The following is a 20,252-nucleotide window of genomic DNA, read 5'->3' as shown; positions in this document are numbered from 1 at the left end:
ATATAGAGAATTTAAATATCACAAGGTATAAGAGGAAAACCAAAATTATGAAATGGCACAACTAAGGGACAATGGGCATCATTCTTTGGTGAATGTTTCTCTGCCTATGTGGGTGCCTAAAAAGACTTCTGTATAAACGGGTTTAGGCCAGATTACTTTGGGAACTCGAACAAATTCCATTTTAAAAAACATGTGTTGGGGGCGCCTGGGTGGCTCAGTTGGTTAAGCGACTGCCTTCGGCTCAGGTCATGATCCTGGAGTCCCTGGATCAAGTCCCGCATTGGGCTCCCTGCTCAGCGGGGAGTCTGCTTCTACCTCTGACCCTCCCAACCCTACCCCCTCTCATGCTCTCTCTCTCTCAGTCTCTCTCTCTCTCAAATAAATAAAATCTTTAAAAAAAAACAAAAAACAAAAAACATGTGTTGTACAGCAACACAAGTTAATAACCACCCCCCACCCTGGGTAAGACCCGTCTTCCTGTGTGTGCCCCCACCATACCTCAGGTGGGACAGGCAGCATGGACTCCTCACAAGAGAACCACCCAGCCAAATGCCCCGGAGCATGCTGCTCTCACCCAGCAGCAGCCTGACCACGGCTGGGGGCAGCTTCCCCACTGGCCCAGTCAGCCCACCCCTCTGTGGCTGATGGGAGAAGGTGGGTCTGGAGCTCCCAATCCAGCACTAAGACTCCTTCCAAGGGTCATGGGAGGCAATGGAGTAACTTATATATTCTTGACCAAAGCATGGTCTCCGCTGACTGGGAAAGTCGGTTTCTAAGTCCAGGGGTACTGGCTCCCGAGATGGGCCCATCCACCCACCTTGCTAGACCAGCAGGACTGCCTGGCCACCGATGGGTGACAGACATCAAAGATATAACTCACACTTAAGACTGGGCACTCGGTCAGGCCAGAGCGAGAGTGTCAGCGTCCCCTGCGTTCACCATGAGGCGTTGACAGTGGGAGAGTAAACTCACTTCTAGCCCACAGAGTATACGACCCGACAATTCTCCAATCTAGCACTTTGAGAAAAGAGAGCAACAGCCTGCCCAGAGACACATCCACCTCCAGCTGGTGAAGTGGGCAGAGACCAGATTTCAACATTTTCTCTGCACTAGCTGACCTACCACATGATAAATGAAATCCCAGCTTTGCTGTATTTCCACTGCTGGAGAGAAAATACTATTTGTAACATAACCCATGGAAAGGAAAATTAAAGGATGAATCCAGAAGCTAGCCAGTGATCAATGTCTTTCTATCCCTGTAATCAATTCTGAGTCTGTGAGCTGCAGCCTCCCCCCAGGGCCCACATTTCAGAAGGCCGAGAACTGTTGGGGATGCACAGCCGAAGAGCCAGCAGGATGTGGGGGCACTCACCACAGCAAGGCCGCTGCATCTTGCCTCCAAGTCCAATGGCTGTGATCCTGGCCAAGGCTCGAGGCCCCTCATGGATGCTGAGGCCCTTCTTCCGACAGGGCCTCTGTCTCTGGGGAACAGGGCAGGATTCATCTGAAGAGCTTAGATCTTCAAATTTGTCTATGGGTCAAACACCAGAATTAAGACATTTTGTTCAGTGATGGACTAATTTAGTAACCCTCATAGTACGTGGGAATAAAGTCATCATAATTGGTTTTCTCACATTAAGGAGATAAAAAACTGTTTCCCAGGACATCACTAGAAATAATGGGCCAGTCCACGGCTCAGAGGGGCCACGGGGAGATCTGGGGAGAAAGCAAGCTTGCTAAGCATGAGTCTCAACTGAAAAAGTTCGTGATGATGGGGGTCTTAATTCTTATTCCGCTCTTTGGGTTCCAGAATTTTTTATAGCAATTATATATATTTAAAACCAGAAATAAATTTTGTTCCAAGTTGAGATGGTAAGTAAGATCCGTCTCTTCATAGACATACACAATATCAGTCACAGCTTCTATCAACTGTCTATTCGCCACCTGCACGTCTTGGGAAACAAGGGGCACGTGCCAGGTGTGTGCCAGGTCTGGGGAAACACTCCCCATGCCACCCGTCACAGTTTGAGCTTGACGCAATCACAGCCCTTATCGTCCTATAGCTTTTCAGTTTTCCTTATTTCATCATACCTAGAAGGCAACATTCATGACCATATTTGTATAAGGCTCCCATCTGATAAGACCTCATTCTCGGGCTGATACAGTGGGGCTCAGATGCTGAGGGAGCCCCTCATCCCACTGCCCCCTTGAGAGCTGGTGTCCATCACCAATGATCCCGGGCCCGGGAAGGGAGCCAGGCTGTGGACTGGTGTGAATGGAGAGCTCAGGTCAGTGCCTGCCTGCAAATGAGGGCGTTACTGAGGCAGGTTCCAAACCAGTGACCCCGGGCCGGTCACCTTCTCTTTTCCCCACTCAGCTCGCTCCCATGCGGTCCAGGATCTATGCCACCAGGAGGAGACTGTGGTCCCGCCCAGGCAGACGATGGAGGAGTCATAAAGAATAAAAGGACAAGGGAAGAGGGGTAACCGAGGCAAAGGCAGCTCTGTGAATCTGAACCTCCCCGCACATCCTCTCAAACCTGACAAGTCAGCAAAGGCAACAGAGCCACATGAATCCCACCCCTTCCCCAGAAGTGGGACAACAGAGAGCACCCCCAACAGCCCTGTTCCTCGCTCCTGTGGAGAAAAGCCACGTCCATTTCTCTTCTCGCAGAGAGACTTCTTGCTCATGCACACCTAGTCTCCACAGAGAGTGAGCAGGTCTAGAAGAAAGCCACACCGGAGAGAGACAAGGGGACAGAAGTGCCGTGTTCCCAGAAAAAGTCCATCCTGTGGCAGAAAAATCGTCCTGGCGGAGGAAAGCACAGCCCCAGAGAAGCAACTTAAAAATGCACATGGGACATGACGGAGCAGAACAGCCCCACTCCTGGCAGACACCTTGTGGAAACTGAGCAGTGAATAGGAAAGCCAGTGGGGGAACTCCAGGATCTGGCAAGACAAAAACATAGCAAGGACACACAGGGCCTGGCCTCACTACACCCCCCTCCAAAAACAAAAACAACCAAAAAAGGACCATCTAGCAAGGACTCCCCTGGAGACATTGGGGAGGGAGTCCTGAAGCAGGATGCTCACACCAGCCAGGCCGCTGAGCCCAGAAGCTCCAGCCCTCTCCACACACAGCTACTCCAGGGAGGACACAGGAACCGGGGGCAAAACACCGCAGCGAGTAAAGACGCCCCTCCCTCCGAACCACCACCACCAAAGAGGTAGAAGAAAGCTAACACGACACTCTGCACGAATAATACATCCTTAAACAAGTGTGGAGAGTGGAGAAAGCATCCTGGTTCAGAAATTCAAAACTGAGAACAGAAAGACACAGGCACACGCTCGCAACGGTGAGAAAGGAAAATGGAACTCAGGAAAGAGGTAGAAAACAAAGGTCAACAGGGCACCTGGCTGGCTCAGTCAGTGGAGCAGGCAACTCTTGACCTTGGGGTTGTGAGTCCAAGCCCCATGCTGCGCGCAGAGATGACTTAAAAACAGAATCTTTAAAAAAAAAAAAAAAAGGAAGGGGGGACGCCTGGGTGGCTCAGTCGTTAAGCATCTGCCTTCGGCTCAGGTCATGATCTCAGGGGTCCTGGGATTGAGCCCCGCGTTGGGCTCCCTGCTCGGCCGGGAGCCTGCTTCTCCCTCTCCCACTCCCCCTGCTTGTGTTCCCTCTCTCGCTGTGTCTCTCTCTGTCAAATAAATAAATAAAATCTTAAAAAAAAAAAAAAAAGAATGCAAGTGATGACCTCTGAGAAGCTTGTAAACCGCTAAAACAAAACAAAACAAAATAAAGGTCAAATTTTTTAAAATGAAGACTCAGTCACGAGGTGCTCAAGGCAGAAGACATTTGAGTGGAAAAGCAGTACTGCGGGAAAGTGAGAAAACCACCAAAGACTGAACAAGAAAGGGGAGAGAGAGAGGATTGAGTCGGGAGGCAGGCGAGACTGAAACGATACAGGAAAATAACCACTGGAACTTCTTAGAAGGAGACAGAGAAACGGTTCTGCAGACCTCTGTGTGAATTGAAGTTTGAAATCCTGCAGGAAAGGATTTCCTAGGAAAATGCAGTTTACCATACCTGGCCCCCATGAAACATGAGAAAACATAAGCAGACCAGTTTCTATGGAAGAAACAGAAAAACGTACCACAAAGAAAGACCAGGTCCAGATGGTTTCACAGAATCCTGCCAAACCTTCAAAAATCACAGGGCATCCATGCTGTATAAATTGTTCCAGAGCACAAAAAAGGAAGGAAGACTCAAATTCTCTGAGATACACTGATGCCTACACCCGATAAAACAGAATCAAAGACCAGTATCATTTATAAATGAGTAGCTATACAGAAACACTAAATAAAAAACTGGCAAACACAATCCAACATCACATTAAGAAAATACACCACATCGGATTTATACCAACAACATAAAGTTGGTTCATTATTAGGAAATTCACTAATATACTCTATTAGTAGATCTAAAGAGAAAATTAACAGTTGTCTTCGTAGATGCTGAAAAAGCCTTTGACAAAATTCTACACTTATTCCTGTAAAAAACAGTCAGGAATACAGAAAATGCCAGATACTTTCTTAACATGAGAGAAGACATGTACACCTTACCCTTAAAGCCAGCATCTCACCTAAGGTGGCATTTCCACTAAGGTTAGGATGAGGTGCATGCCCACTGTCCCCAACACATTCAACCCCTTACGAGAAGTATTAGCCAGTGCAACTAAATGAAAGAAATCAGAGGTACACAAGTCAGAGAGAAGCAGTAAATCTATCTCTGTGGGCAGCCTGTCTGGTAGCATACATGGAAAGCCCTGGAAAATCAATAAATTCAAGCAATGAAAGAATTCAGTAGAGCAGCAGAATATAAAACTGGCAAGCAGAGGCGCCTGGGGGGCTCAGTCAGTTAAGTGTCTGCCTTCAGCTCAGGTCATGATCCCAGGGTCTTGGGATCGAGCCCCGCATCGGGCTCCCTGCTCCGCAGGAAGCCTGCTTCTCCCTCTCCCACTCCCCCTGCTTGTGCTCCTGCTCTCGCTCTCTCTCTGTCAAATAAATAAAATAAATAAAATAAAACTGGCAAGCAGACGCCAACAGCCTTCACACTCAGACAATAGGCAGAGGACGTGAAGGCAGTGAAACTCCATGCAACAAAGAAAGACACTTAGGAAGAAAAAAAAGTTATATGCACAATGTCTAGGAGGAAAAATTTTAAACTCTCCTGTAGACACAAAAGTACACCTGAACAAAAGACGTCCCTTGTTACAGAGGACGACTCAAAAGCATAAAGGGGTAGTTGACTTACAAATCTGCCAGTCTCAATAACACGGTTTCCAAGCAGCTAGACAAGCTGATGTTCAAGTTTACACAGAAAAATACACGAGCAATACTAGGGAACACTGAAAAGGGAAAGCTGCAGGGGGATTGGCCGACCAGACAGTCCAATGTACTACAAAAAGCCTCTGCAAGCTGTCAACAGTGTGGGTCTGGTGTGTGGACAGACAGACCCGGGGAACAGAATAGCAAGTCCAGAAACAGACCTGGGAACAGATGGAAATTCGGAATACATGACAAAGACAACCTCTCAGATCACTAGGTCAAAGATGGACTGTTAAATAGTTTAATGAAGCCAGGACAACGGGGAAGCCGTCTGAGAACACCACACCTCACGCCACGCATGACAATAAAGTACAAAGGATCAAAGATCTAAACATAAAAAATGAAACCATGTAAGTACCAGAAGAAAATGGGTGAATTCTTGTACAACCAGGAAACAGGGAAAGATCTTCTGTGACCCCAAATCTAAAAGCAATAAAAGACTGATGAATGGGAGCCACACCTCAGCGGGGCCGGTGGGAGCTGGCAGCAGGGCCCCAGCAGAGGACCCCAGCGGCACAGGAGCAGGTACCTGGGCTCCGATAGAGGTTCTTGGGCAGAGAAGGCGAGTGAGCGTCTATCAACCCCACGATCTTCATGTGTCCATACTGCTTGGCCAGCATCCGGGCTGTGGCTCCACTGTGGTCTCTTGTGTCCACTCTGACTCCCTGTGGAAGTTCATGGAAGTTCAGGAGCTGGGCACTTCCCCTGTAAGGCACTCTTGTTCCCTCGCGTGGGCTCTAGACCCCAGCTAAGACGTGCACGGGCGTCTCACAGCACCCCGGGCCCTCCGCAACCCCACATCTGCGCCAGAAAGAAGGGAGGGCCTGTAAGGGCCCTCATTGTAAGGGGGGCACTGGGGAGGGGCTCGGTGGCAGCAATCCAGCCACCAGGTGGCTGCAGCAGCTCTCGGGCCCCACGCCCCGCAGGCAGATCCTTCTGGGATCGGCAGTCATGGGCTCCAGCTGGGGAAGGGCACACTGCAGGCCGCTGGGGCCACAGCCCAACCTTGACCCTTCCCACCTGGGCAGGCCCGCCTCACTTCTCTCCAGCAGAGAAAACTGGAGACAACAGATGCACTAGAGAAGCAGCCTTTAAAAATCGTAACCACCACCAGAGCACCATCCTTCTGAAGATGAGTCTGGTCATTTTTACCCAAAGCCCTAAAATGTACCTATAGTCTTCTGCACAGTTAACTCCACTTCTGTGACTCTCTCCTAAGGAAATAACCCCAAGTAACAGAGAAAGCTTTCGTGACGCAGGTGTTCAGTAGAACGCATCTGCAATAACGAAAACCTGGAGACCTTGTGAATGCGGGCGGAGGCAGCCATGTTATTACCTTAAATGCTAGTGCTTACAAGAAATTGGTAGAACCAACTTTTTGAAAGGACCATGATACGTCTTTATGATATCCAAGGTATAAAGTGTCCTTATGAGGAAGAGAAGATGACACGGACACGTGGGGGAAATGGCATGAGAAGACAGAAGCAGAGATTGGAGAGATGCATCTGGAAGCCAGAAACACCAGGAGCCAACAGGAGCTCAAAGCCAAATGCAAGCATTCCTCCCAAAGCCTCTGGAGGTACTGTGGGCCCCGCTGATGACTTGGTTCTGGAATTCTGGTGTCCAGAACTGTGAGAAAATAAATTTCTGTGTTTTAAGCCCACCAACTTTATGGTAAATTGTTAAAAGCAAGAAACTAATGCACCCATTTCTGTGTGAATGGTTATTCAAATTAAAGCGCATCGCTACTATCAAGTACCGGATCAGGAAGAATGAGGCAGGTTTCTCTGTACTCATGTGAAAATAAGTTTGTGATATTTTGCTAACATTTAAAAACACTGCAGAAGTAGATGGATCCCATTTATGTAGCAGGATTCCATTCATGTAGAAATCTATTCACAGCTGTTAACACTCTGGGGGGAGGAGGCGATGTAAGAAAACTTAGAGGGTTTTTTTTTTTTTAAAGATTTTATTTATTTATTTGAGAGAGAGAGAATGAGAGACAGAGAGCATGAGAAGGAGGAAGGTCAGAGGGAGAAGCAGGCTCCCCGCCGAGCAGGGAGCCCGATGCGGGACTCGATCCCGGGACTCCAGGATCATGACCTGAGCCGAAGGCAGTCGCTTAACCAACTGAGCCACCCAGGCGCCCGAAAACTTAGAGGTTTTTTAATGCTTATTTCTAGATTTTTGATTAGTTATCCTCTAAATGTTATTGTTTGGCTTTGTTTAAGCCTGCAGGTTATACTACTTTCATACATGTTTTTAAATCATGAAAACAACATGCACTGTACAGGCCTCAGACACTGCAGGCTCAGCGCCAGACCCCCCACAATAAAGTATCGCAATAACACAGGCCAAAGGAAGTTTTGTGGTTTGCCAGTGCATACAGAAGTTATATTTACACTATACCATGGTCTATTAAGTCTGCCACAGCATTATGTCTAAGAAAACAATGTATATACCTTAAAGAAATAAAATACTTTATGGGGGCACCTGGCTGGCTCAGTCAGTAGAGCATGAACTCAGGGTCATGAGTTCAAGCCCCATGTTCAGAGTAGAGCTTACTTGAAAAAGATAAACTTTATTGCTAAAAAGTGCTACCATCTGACTTTTCAGCAAGTCATAATCACTGATCAAGATCACCATAACAAATATGACAATAGAGGCGCCTGGGTGGCTCAGTGGGTTAAGCTCGTGCCTTGGCTCAGGTCGCGATCCCCCTGGGATCGAGATGCATTGGGCTCTCTGCTAGGCAGGGAGTCTGCTTCTGCATCTCCCTTTCCCTCTGCCCTTCCCCCTGTTCATGTGCTCTCTCTGCCCTCTCTCTCAAATGAATAAATAAAATCTTAAAAAAAAAAGACAATAATGGGCGCCTGGGTGGCTCAGTTGGTTAAGCGACTGCCTTTGGCTCAGGTCATGATCCTGGAGTCCCGGGATCGAGTCCCGCATCAGGCTTCCTGCTCGGCAGGGAGTCTGCTTCTCCCTCTGACCCTCCCCTCTCTCATGTGCTCTCTCTCATTCTCTCTCTCTCTCAAATAAATAAATAAAATCTTTAAAAAAAAAAAACAATAATGAAAAAGTTTGAACTATTGCAAGAATTACCAGAATGTGACACAGAGACACAAAGTGAGTGAATGCTGTTGGAAAAATGGCACCCACAGACTTGCTCGATACAAGGTCTCCACAAACCTTCCATCTGTAAAAAACGCAGTATCTGTGAAATGCAATAAAGTGAAGCACAATAAAATGAGTGTGCCTGTACACATTCATAAGTTATAGAATTTCCCTATAATATCACTACTATTGAGGATTTAAGAGAAGTTTTATATTTTAAAATATTTTTCTGAGTTTACTTGATACACTTTTACAGGTTCATGGAAAGGCACAAGGAAGTTATTAAATCATTAAGAAGCTCTTTAAAAAGGGGCACCTGGATGGCTTAGTCGTTAAGCATCTACCTTTGGCTCAGGTCATGATCCCAGGGTCCTAGGATCGAGCCCTGCATCGGGCTCCCTGCTCAGTGGAGGGACTGCTTCTCCCTCTCCCACTCCCCCTGACTGTGTTCCCTCTCCTGCTGTCTCGCTCTGTCAAATAAATAAAATCATTAAAAAGAAAGAAAGAAAACCTGTGACAGTCTTGGTTGAGCCTAGTATAGAAGGTGATTATCACACGTCCTCTGGTAGGAAAAAACTGCATCTTTACAAGCCCTTAACTGAGCTTTACTTTCTATAATCCCCCACTTCCAAGAGCTCTGGTTAGAAATCAGCTCTGAAACCTTCAGCCTTCAAAGATCCCTTCTAGAGGGGTCTGGAAGGGGAAAGTGAAGGCAATCAAAAGGCACAAACTTCTGGCTGTAAGATACAACACGACGACCGCAGCAAGCACGGCCATATGATAAAGACGGAAGCTGTTCGGAGAGTAAATCCGGAGTTCCGGCCACAAGGAAACAATCTCTCTCTGTGCCTGTATCTCCATGAGACAATGGACACTCACCAGACGGGGTGTGGTCATCACTTCACAACACGCCTAAGTGACAGCAGTGCGCTGCATACCCTCAGCCTCTACAGGGAGGTCTGCATTTACAGCTCGGTAAAAACGGGCGGGGGCAGGGAAAAAAACACCATCTTTACTGTATGGTTTTAACTATCATGTTTTTAAACCCAGAAGTCTTCAACCTCAGATTACAGTTAAAGGGGGAAAAAGCAGTAATACTATTCCTTAGTGAGTAAATGAGGAAGAAAATAGAACCAAGAACAAGGTCCCTGAGGTGAGGGAAGAAAATACTAGAATTTCTGTTTATTCATCCTTTACATTTTGGGGGGTTTTCTTCCTATTTTATAATGTACATAACATATTCCTAGAGACGTACATGATCAAAACTCATTCTGACAGGAAAGCATGATCAAAGCTTCGGAGACTGTGGCCCAAGAGGATGGTGGGCACACTTGTCAAGTGGAGGCCAGGCCATCAGCTCAGCTCTCCCCTAAGAGGCCTAATCACGCCCAGATCATCCTGCCCCACCAGGAGGAAGGGAATGGGGTGCAAGGGAGGCAGCTACAGCCCTCTCCTGCCCTTGCAGAGCACAGGGAGCCCAGCCTCCTGTAGCCCCCCATCTCCAGAAATGGGGCCTGGCTCTGGAGGGCCAGCTCGGGAGACCGGTGGGCCCAGCCCTCTGGCTCCCTCAGGTCTAACCCTGACTGAGAGGAGGAAATCTGCAGGAAATGAGGAGCAGAGGAGAAGCCATGCAGGGTTAGCTACACGGATTCCCCAGCAATGAAAGGACGTGGCCCATTAGCCACATGCTCCCAGCCATGCCCGCCAGCCCCCCACCCCTGCCCCCCAACGCCAAAGCAATCATGGCGAACTGCCCAACACCTTCTACTCCTGATTAGTGCTATGGGGAGATCTCATAGTTGATTTCCTGAATTTGATCACTGTATGTGATCATGAAGACAAAACTGTTTTCAGGAAATACATACTAAATAAAGTATTTAGGAAGAAAAGGGCATTACATTATGTCAGCAACTTGCTATCCAGTGGTCCCAAAAAGACAGTATGTATATAAAAAGAGACTAATAAAGAAAACGAGACGAAATGTTAATAATAATAAATGTTAATACTGGGCAATCTAGTGAAGATACACAAATTCTTTGTATTATTTTGACATTTCTTTAAGTCTGAAATCATTTCAGAATTTTAAAATTTTAAAAATTTTCCAAAAGAAATCCAATATAATTTGTTTCCCCTAAATACAAGTTGCCCACAACACATAATCTCATTCCCAGCTGGGGAGTAAAGGTACCAAATGAGGGCATAATCTGCATGGTAGATAAAATCTCTGATTTTCCAGTATGTTTTCCAGTGTGAATATCTCTCATGACTTCTAGTTCTACCTAATTTAAAATGAAATTCTAGGGCGCCTGGGTGGCTCAGTCAGTTAAGTGTCTGCCTTCAGCTCAGGTCATGATCCCGGTGTCCCGGGATCAAGTCCCGCATCGGGCTCCCTGCTCAGCCAGGAGTCTGCTTCTCCCTCTCCCTCTCTTTCCTGCTCATTCTCTCTCTCAAATAAATAAATAAATCTTAAAAAAAAAAACTTCAAAAAATATATAAATAAATAAATATAAATAAATAAAATCAAATTCTAGGGGCACCTGGTGGGGTTCAGTCGGTTAAGCATATGACTCTTGATTTCGGCTCAGGTCATGATCTCAGGGTCATGAGACTGAGCCCCGAGTCAGGCTCTGCCCTCAGCGAAATCTACTTGAGATTCTCCCTCTCCTTCTGCCCCTCGCACCCATGCTCTCTCTCTTAAAATAAATAAATCTTAAAAAAAAATACATAGTAGGGCGCCTGGGTGGCTCAGTTGGTTAAGCGACTGCCTTCGGCTCAGGTCATGATCCTGGAGTCCAGGGATCGAGTCCCGCATCGGGCTCCCTGCTCAGCAGGGAGTCTGCTTCTCCCTCTGACCCTCCCCCTCTCATGTGCTCTCTCTCTCTCAAATAAATAAATAAAATCTTTAAAAAAAAAATACATAGTAGGGCACGTGATGTGATGAGCACTGGGTGTTATACACAACTGATAAATTACTGAACACTACATATGAAACTAATGATGTACTATATGTTGGCTAATTGAATTTAAATAAAAAATTTTTAAATAAATAAATACATAAAATTCTAAACTCAGAAGCAGAGGTTATGATTTTTACAGGTTTGAGCTCTTACCCATCTGTTCTTGACCCTATGTTAGGTCTTAAGGGTGCCTAGTCCATGTAAGTGGAATTACTGCAAAGAATAATTATTTGCAGCAAAGAAGCCCAAATGGCTGACAAATATATGAAAAGATGCTCAACCTCACCAGAAATCAGGGAAAGGTAAAAATCAATAGGAAACAGCTCATCTGATACCAGGTACCAAGTGTTACTGAGGGTGTGGAGAAGAGAGCTATAAAATACTATCAGAATGTCAATCAGGATGACTATGGAGGAAAGTAAGTTAATACTCTCCAATCAAGATCCACCCTACCCTACACACCAAAAATTCTACTTTGAAGAATACATCCTGATTTCTTTAAAATCTCTTCCCACATGCTCGAGAAGACAGGTAAAAAATGGGAACCACAGCCCTGTCAGGAATAGCAAAGTAGACACAAGTGAAATGTCCACTAAAAGACGAATGGATAAACGTAAAATACTCATACATTCAATACATAGAGAGCTGTCAAAACGAGTGAACTACGCCCCAATGCACCAGCACTCTGTTGAATGACGCATACAGTCTGACATGTTATTTACATAAATCTTTAAAATATATCAAACAACCTGTGCCTTCCTTAAGGACACACAGTGCATGGGACAAGCATAAAACCAGGAGCAGGAAGCTGAAGATCAGCATCTGTTTAGGGGTCACTCTGGGGTCATGTGGGTTGTATTACTATCATCCTCCGTACTTTTCTGTATGTTGAAAGTACTTCAAATTTAAGATTCATAATTCTTGCTGCTGTGGAAAGAGTGTAAGTTGGTACAATTTCCTCTTCAGGTGGCAAGTGGGCAACCCTATGTTAAGACTGTACTCACATTCCATGCAAAATTCTACCTTCGATACTGAACCAGACAGACGCGGTCACACGCGTGTGCAGAGACGTATGTGCGGAGTCTCCACAGCACTCTGTGTGACAGCCAGAGGCTGGCAACGACTCACTTCCAACGACTCTGATTCATCCCTACAAGGAAATGCTGTGCCGCCATGAAGAAAAGAGAGAGAAGAGATTAACATACACTAATACAGAACAATCTCCGAGAGAGAGAAAGAGGGAGGGAGGGCGGAAGGAAGGAAGGAAGGAAGGAAGGAAGGAAGGAAGGGAGGAAAGAGCTGAGGAGCAGCCGTGGGGAGAGACCGGGAGACAGAGGCAAAGGGGGCAGGCAGGCTCCTGTACCCCCTCAGTCTCATGTCTAGTTTTACCACGTAAGGGTACTGTTCCCCAATTTTTTTTTTTAAGTCTATGAGGGCTGGCGCATTTATTTATTTATTTATTGGGAGTATGAGCACAGGATGGGGGGGAGGGGAAAGGGAGAGAATCTCAGGCAGGCTCCACGCTCAGCGCAGAACCTGAGCTCAACCTCACGACCCTGAGATAATGACCTGAGCAAACCAAGAGTCAGACCCTTAACTGACTGAGCCACTCAGGTGCCCCCCAAATTCTTTTTTCAAAGAGATAGCATGTCAACATTTTATTATGCTAAAATATCCAATTGGAACCCCCCAAAAAGAGAAAAATCATAAAATAAATACAAATGGCCAATAAATGCATTTTTAAATGTTCAACTTCACTAGTAAGTATAAACCAAAACAGATGCCACTTTTCTCCCACCACATTGGCAAAAACGTAAGACAAGTAACTTTCAGGGCTTGGTGAGGACATGAAAAAGTGGGCACCTTCACATATAACTGGGGGGGGGAGCGGGGAGGCAAAAGAGACAACCTTTCCAGTGGGAATCTGTTAAGACTTACTATTTCAACCCCACTGCACTTTTTAACAAGACAAATTCACTTATCGTGCAATTCACCCACTCACAGTGTATAACTCACTGGCATGCAACCATCACCATAACCAATTTCAGAACATTCTCCTCACCCTAAAAAGAAATCATGTACCCCTTAACCACCACCCTCTCCCCAGTACTTCCATCTCTCATCATCCCTTCCCATCCCACCCTCCCAACCCACCCTCTGATGCCGGCCCTACGCCACCATTAATCTGCTTTCTATCTCTACAGATTTGCTTACTCAGGATATTCCGTATAAAAAGAATCCTACAATATGTGGTCCTTTGTGTCTGGCTTCTACCACCGAGTATAATATTTTCAAGGTTCATCCATATTGTAGGTGTCAGAACTTCATTCCTTTTTATAGCTGAAAAATATTCCAGTGTGTGGAGAGACCACACTTAACTTATCCATCTATCAGCTGATGGACATGTGGGTTTCTTTCTTGTGGCTACTGCGAATAACACTGCTACAGACATTTGTGTGTAAGTTTTCGTGTGGACCGATTTTCAGTTCCCTTGGGTATATACCTAGGAGAATGGCTGGGTTATACAGTAGCTTTATGTTAACTGTTTGAGGAACTGCCTGACTGTTTTCCAGAGAGGATGCATCATTTTACACTCCCACCAGCAGTGTGTGAGGTTCCAATTTCTCCACATCTTCACTGACTCTTATTACTGTCTTTTTATATTACAGACATCCTAGCAGTTTTGATTTGCATTTCCCAGATGACTAATGATGTCAAGCATTGCTTATTGGCCATCTATAAATCATCTTTGGAGAAATGTCTTTTCAGATCCTTTGCCCATTTTTTATTGTCTTTATTAGGACCTATTAAGTGTCCCATGTGAACACCAGCAATCCCTCCTACAGAAATACGATATACCTATATGCAGGCTGAAGCTGCCCATACAGAGCTAGTCCCTGGAGCAGTTTATAACTGTAAAATGTCAGAAACATAAATTTCAACAAATAAGGAACTGACTAAATTAATTATGGCTCGGATTATACATGGGATACCATAAGGAAAAAATGTCTATAGCATATTAACTGAATTTCTAAAAGCTGTAGAGTAAACACACAGTAGAATCCCACTCTGTTCAGGGGCGCCTGGGTGGCTCAGTCGTTAAGCGTCTGCCTTTGGCTCGGGTCGTGATCCCAGGGTCCTGGGATAGGGCCCCGCATCAGGCTCCCTGCTCAGCAGGGAGCCTGCTTCTCCCTCTCCCACTCCCCCTGCTTGTGTTCCCTCTCTCGCTGTGTCTCTCTGTCAAATAAATAAAATCTTTACAAAAAAAAAAAAAAAAAGAATCCCACTCTGTTCAAAATGAAGAGCAACTTGTGTGCACCTGTCTACAGACAGACCTTCCTAAGCAGAGAAGTCCTGGGCTGTCTCTATCAAACCAAGTGGGCATCTTGGGGAGGAACCGCGGGTGCTTCAGAAGGAAGATCTTAGCATTCTTACTCTATATGTTGTTTTTAAGTGATGGGATGACAAGTGTTACCTACTTTTTAAAATATATTTTCCATACTTCTCAAATAATAGCATTTTCAAAATTATTACAGGACTAGGTGTCTATTTTTACTCACCACTGTACCCCTGAGCGCCACTCAACACTTGGCATCAGTAGATACAATGAAAATGTGCTGAATAAATAAAGAGCAGCTATTTCTGTGCAGCAGAAAATTCTGTTACAGCCCATATTTCAGCGACAGGAGTCCTCACCTGCCGTGACTAAACTGTAAGCAAATAAACAGGGTCACTTACATGATTGAGAAAATACTGCACAATTATTTCATGGCCAGCGGCAGCTGCTTCCATCAAAGGAGTAAATCCATATACCGGCTCCCTGCAAGATAGAGGCCATGGCCAGACGATTAGCGGAGAGGAGCTGAGCCAGGCAGAAGCTTTTCTGCTGCAGACAAACCCAAGCCAGCTCGTCACCCATCCTGAGGCGTCCAGGTCTCCCTCTCGCCAGAACGAACAGAGTGACATGAAAAAAGTTCCTATCGACACATGAGCCTCATAAATTCTTCTGCTTCTACCACCAGCTCTAGTCTCTCTTCCTGAAGACAATCTGTCTCCCCATATTCACTCCCTCTAAGCTGCTTCCACCGGCTGACTCTTAAATCTCCGTTTTAATTACAGGCGAATAGCAACTGTTGCCTTTCACTGCGCACAGCCAGCCAGCATCTCCCGCCCACCCATCCAGACGATCTTTGAGCTCAGCGTCTTCCAGGAGCCCTCCCAAGAGCTCCGGGACTAATCATCTACCTTGTCCTTACTTCACCCACTATCTGATGCTTATTTCTGTGCTCAGCACTGTCTCCAGATGCCTCCTGACCCTCACATCTCTCACCCTGGTCTAGAAGACAGGAAGCAAGCTAAATCCTGGGTTGCATCCACTCTAAGACACACCATTTTCACATCCTCACATCTCTGAAGTCAGAATTTATCTTAAAACCAATAGGCAAGTGGCATTTTAATCAGTGGCATTTCTTTCTCAGTGGCATGTGAAACTATGGTGCACCTTACAGGGGGTGACTTCAGCCAGGGGCGGGCACCGTGCCAGCCAGAAGCTGGGGTGGTACTTGCTGCGTTGAAAGGGGATTATTGTCATGACATGCTTTAGACAACACCCCTTCCAGCTTATAAAACTCATGACTGCTTTCAAAGCATCACCTCACCCGATATAGACAAAGGACAGGAAGGAAAAAGGAATTAGCATTTAATGCATGTCAATCAAGTGCCATTCACTATGCCAGGCCCCTGGTGTGTGACAGAACATGCAATTCCTCCAACAACCCCATGACATAGGTATTGCTGGCCCCAGTTTTCAGATAAAGAAAATGAGGCTCAAAAAGTGCTGCACCCAGTGTCCCCTGACAGATGCAGAAAAAAGCTGGGACCAGCCCCAAGCTTCCCGCGCCTGGGCTGGCCTGTCCCCTCCGCCCACAGCAGGGGCTACCCTGCACTCTGGCCCGTGGCTGCCTCCCCAGCTGCCCTCCTCCATTACAGCGGCCACTAACGACCCGGTAATCACCTCACGTTGGCATTCGCTCCACTGTCCAAGAGGAACTTGACCATCTGCTGGTGCCCGGCGCTAGTGCAGTGGAAGAGAGCAGTCCAGCCCTGAATGTCCTTCATTTCCAGCTCGGCACCTTGCTTCAAGAGAACGCAGAATGCTCGTTACCGCCTCAGCTCCTCTGTGTGGGGCGGGCGCGCTCCAGGCCATCACGCTGCAAGAATCAAAGTGATGACCCGAGCAAGCACACACCATGGTCTGCAGTGGCTCCCGTCTCCGCCAGAGTGGCCAGGAGCCCCTCGCGTCTCTGGGCCTGAGTCCCCTCGTCACTCACCTGGAGGAGAAAGTAGGCGATGCTCTCGTTGCCACAGCTAGAAGCCAGCATCAGCGGAGTCTGCCCTTCCGGGGTCGGCACGTTCACGCTCACCCCCGCCTCAAGCAGCAGGTGCACGATGGTATCGTGTCCGATGTACGAGGCATACATCAGCGGGGTCCAGCCACCACCATTCTTCTTATTCAAATCTAACTCTCTCCTAAACAAACACAAGATATGCCAGACATGTCCAGCCATCTCACATGTGAGGTTTACCAAAGCTGGCAGCGAGGCCGGGCCAAGAGAAAGAGCGGGAAATACAGCCAGGAAGCAGAAGTTATCTGCCACCCTGGACGTCATGGGGGAAGCGAGGCAGGCGGGGAAACCGCTAGGTTTGCCCCACAGCTGCCTCTGCAAAGTCCTCAGAGCCGCCTTCCTCCTCCGACTGCACATTCTCATCGGCCCCTCCGCCTACCCAAGGCCAGCAACTCTTCTTTCCTACCCCCAGCTACACAGATGGTTCTCAACCAGGGGTGATTTTTTGCTCCAGGAGACATTTGGCAAAGTCTGAAAACATTACTGGTTGTCACAACTGGAGAAGGAAAAGCTACTGGCATCTAGGGGGTGGAGGCCGGGGACGTGGCTAACCGGTTATCCTACATGCACAGGTCCCCAGCGGAGAATGATCTGGCTTGGGCTGTCCGGAGTGCCAGAGTCAAGGAACTGTGACCTGGAGCCCTGACTGCCTTCTTCTCCCAACAGACCAGAATCTGCTAGTGTGGGGCTGGGTGGAAAGGGGAATGGGAAGGGACTCAGAAAATGGACAATATTTCTCCCTAGTCACCTCATCCTACAGAAACATTCTTGGAAAATCACTGACCAGAGAATCCTATCTTTCTCATTCATGTCCATCAAAATTCTGGAAAGGCGTTTCCCGCAGGAGAAAAACCATGGGCTTCCAAGCCCAGAGTCTGGGATTGGGGCATGGAAATCACATCCACTTCCAAGACACCCTGAATAGTTCATGTCCCACAGCCTTTCCTCTCGCACAATCCCTGCCTCCAGCAGAGGCAACGACTGACAATCAATCCAGTCTGTGCCTCTCAGAGGTACGCACACAGGAAGCTACACAGACAATTATTTTCCATTCACTAGCATCTTCTAGTAACTCTGGGATGCCCACACAGCCATTCCAGAAGGTCCTGATCCTAGGAATGCAGTGGCGGCCACTGGCTGGGAGAGCGCACAGAGACCAATTCATCCTGGCCACACGACCTTCACCGAGGGAGTGCTCAGTTCCACATGGAGAAGAGCCTAGCCCTTGGCAGAGCATCTCTGAGGCTCTCACATGTCTAGTTGGGCCCAATCCTCCCTTCGGAGGCCTCCCCTGCCCTCAGGCCCCCAGTCTATGCTTACTGTGGGCAAGCTTCAGTGTCAGCTAGGGCCACAATCCCAATCAGAGCACAGACACTTCCCCTCTCCCCTGTGGAGCCATTTGGGACCATGCATTTAAACAGCACACCCAAAGGCTTAAAAGCCCAAGAATGCTGAAGGAGCAGAATTGTGACTGGGGTCTCAGTGACCCTATGAGAGAATGTGCTGTGTACCCAGCTGCACATTCCTAAGGCCACCTGGTACAGGAGTACGACAGACTGTCCCTTACCACAGGCCTGTACTTGTACTCGACTGGCCAGATATTCATAAGTGATGGCTAGGACTTGGGAACCAGAAGCCTGGGACTCAAATGAGGCTTTGCTTTGGCTCCCCAGGAACTGAAAAAGGCACATATGGGTATGGACACAGGTCGTTTCTCCAAGTTATCGATGAAAAACTGAAACAAGGAGGTAGGTCAGTAAGGGGATGGAGAGGAGGAGATGGGTCCTTTTCTAAAAACTACATTAACATATGTATAAGACTGCAGGTGGCAATCCCCAGAGAGGAAGATAAACCCCACTTCCTCCTCTATAGCAAAAGCTAGAAGGGAAAGGAAGGCAAAAGAGATAAAAATGAACCTTCTGGGGAAAGAAGGCCACAGGGCATCACTTTCTAACTTTATTTTTGTTTTGTCTGAACATTTCTGCAATTCATAAAAACCATTAAGTGACTCTACAGAAAGCCTGAAACGTTTCATAAGCCTATGAAAAATGTTTAAAGCCTCTCTTTCTTCCGAGGAATACAAACTGACTTCCTTATTAGTGTCCAGCATAAATCATTACTGACCACTGTCCAAGAGACATGGGGATTGATCTGTGTGCCTGAAATGTTTACGACTGTGTGAGGCCCCATGAGCTTACTGATAGCTCTGTCTGGGATCTGAAGCCACAGAGACGGTACTCAAAATCTAAGCAGAAGGAACATTTCCCAAGATCTCTTACCGCTGCACACATTCCTTCACCACTTCATCCTGGCCGATGGAAGCAGCTGTGTGAAGATCCAAGGGGACGGCCAGCTCTTCCCGGCTGACCTGAGCACCCAGCCCATGCCACATGGACAAGCTGCGGTTCAGGAGTTCTGGCTCACTAGCTTCATCGCTAAGCTCCGACATCACTGTGGAGGGAGACCCAGGGGTTAGGTCTTTCCTTCCTGGTTGTTCCAGGGAGTGAAACACGATGGTTGCACTCCTACCTGCAGGAGGCCTCGATGTCACTATCCTAGCAGACTCAATGCAGTCAACTCCTGGGACAGACTTAGAAAATTTTTATTAAATACTGTATGGGTTTGGGCAGCTCCATCCTGCCAATACTGGTGAGCTTGTCACCAGACAGAAAAAGAGGAGCACATATGGTGAGTCACACACTGGGGTGTATACTTTCCTTCATCAATCCTCAGGCCCCAGTTCTGCAAAGGGAATTCTCCAGCAACTCAGGAAGCCTGACAACCTCTTGGATGGGCAGTCAAGAAATGCTAATTGAGTCACTGGACCAAATCACCTCTTGGGTGGGGTGGGAAAGAACCCTGGACTTGGGAGTTATATCAAAATTTAGCTCTGCTATTTAACATCTCCAGTCCCTAGTTCCTTGCTGTCTAATAGGGACATAGTTCAAAGGGCTGCTGTTAAAACACATGGAAGAATGGATAAATAAATGGCAGAATAGCATATGATGGAACGCTAGTAATAAACAGAAGAAATAAACAGTTGATATGCATAACATATGAACGAATCTCAAAACACAGTTGTGCAAACAGAAGCCATACTCAAAGGCTACCTACTGTATGATTCCATTTATATGACATTTTAGAAAAAACAAACCTGAAGGGCTGGAGGACAGATCAGTGGTACCAGGGATTAGGAACAGGAAAACCTCGAAGGGACAGCGAGACAGAACTTGGGGGTAACGTACCTGTTCTGTATCTTGATTGGTAGGTATGTTGACTTTATACATTAATCAAAACCCATAGACCCAAACACCAAATGACTGAATTTTACTGTATAAAAATTTTAAACAAATAGGGCGCCTGGGTGGCTCAGTCAGGTAAGCATCTGC

At 46.9% G+C, this 20,252-nt stretch overlaps 1 protein-coding gene across 7 annotated transcripts in view; it reads right to left on the bottom strand.

The window, feature by feature from the left end:
- ANKS3 (ankyrin repeat and sterile alpha motif domain containing 3) overlaps positions 1 to 20,252 on the bottom strand; it is a 30,835-nt gene that overhangs the window by 8,273 nt on the left and 2,310 nt on the right. For 5 of the 7 annotated variants that reach the window (XR_014145369.1, XR_014145368.1, XM_081820119.1 and 2 more), the window contains exons 2-7: positions 19,143 to 19,314; positions 16,789 to 16,987; positions 16,473 to 16,594; positions 15,197 to 15,278; positions 5,917 to 6,052; positions 1,373 to 1,531 (exon numbers count right to left, since the gene is read on the bottom strand). Coding sequence is in view for 3 of the 7 variants with exons in the window: in XM_081820119.1 (XP_081676245.1) it covers positions 1,373 to 1,531; positions 5,917 to 6,052; positions 15,197 to 15,278; positions 16,473 to 16,594; positions 16,789 to 16,987; positions 19,143 to 19,312 (868 nt within the window). In the remaining 4 variants the exon portion in view is untranslated. Of the gene's footprint in view, positions 1 to 1,372; positions 1,532 to 5,916; positions 6,053 to 15,196; positions 15,279 to 16,472; positions 16,669 to 16,788; positions 16,988 to 19,142; positions 19,315 to 20,252 lie in introns of those variants that run through there. The other 2 variants (XR_014145371.1, XR_014145370.1) reach the window with 2 other exon arrangements.

Source organism: Leptonychotes weddellii, chromosome 5 (assembly GCF_054177405.1).
Source record: "Leptonychotes weddellii isolate Sample4059 chromosome 5, ASM5417740v2, whole genome shotgun sequence".
Lineage (NCBI taxonomy): Eukaryota > Metazoa > Chordata > Mammalia > Carnivora > Phocidae > Leptonychotes > Leptonychotes weddellii.
This window is presented reverse-complemented; position numbering and strand designations above follow the sequence as displayed.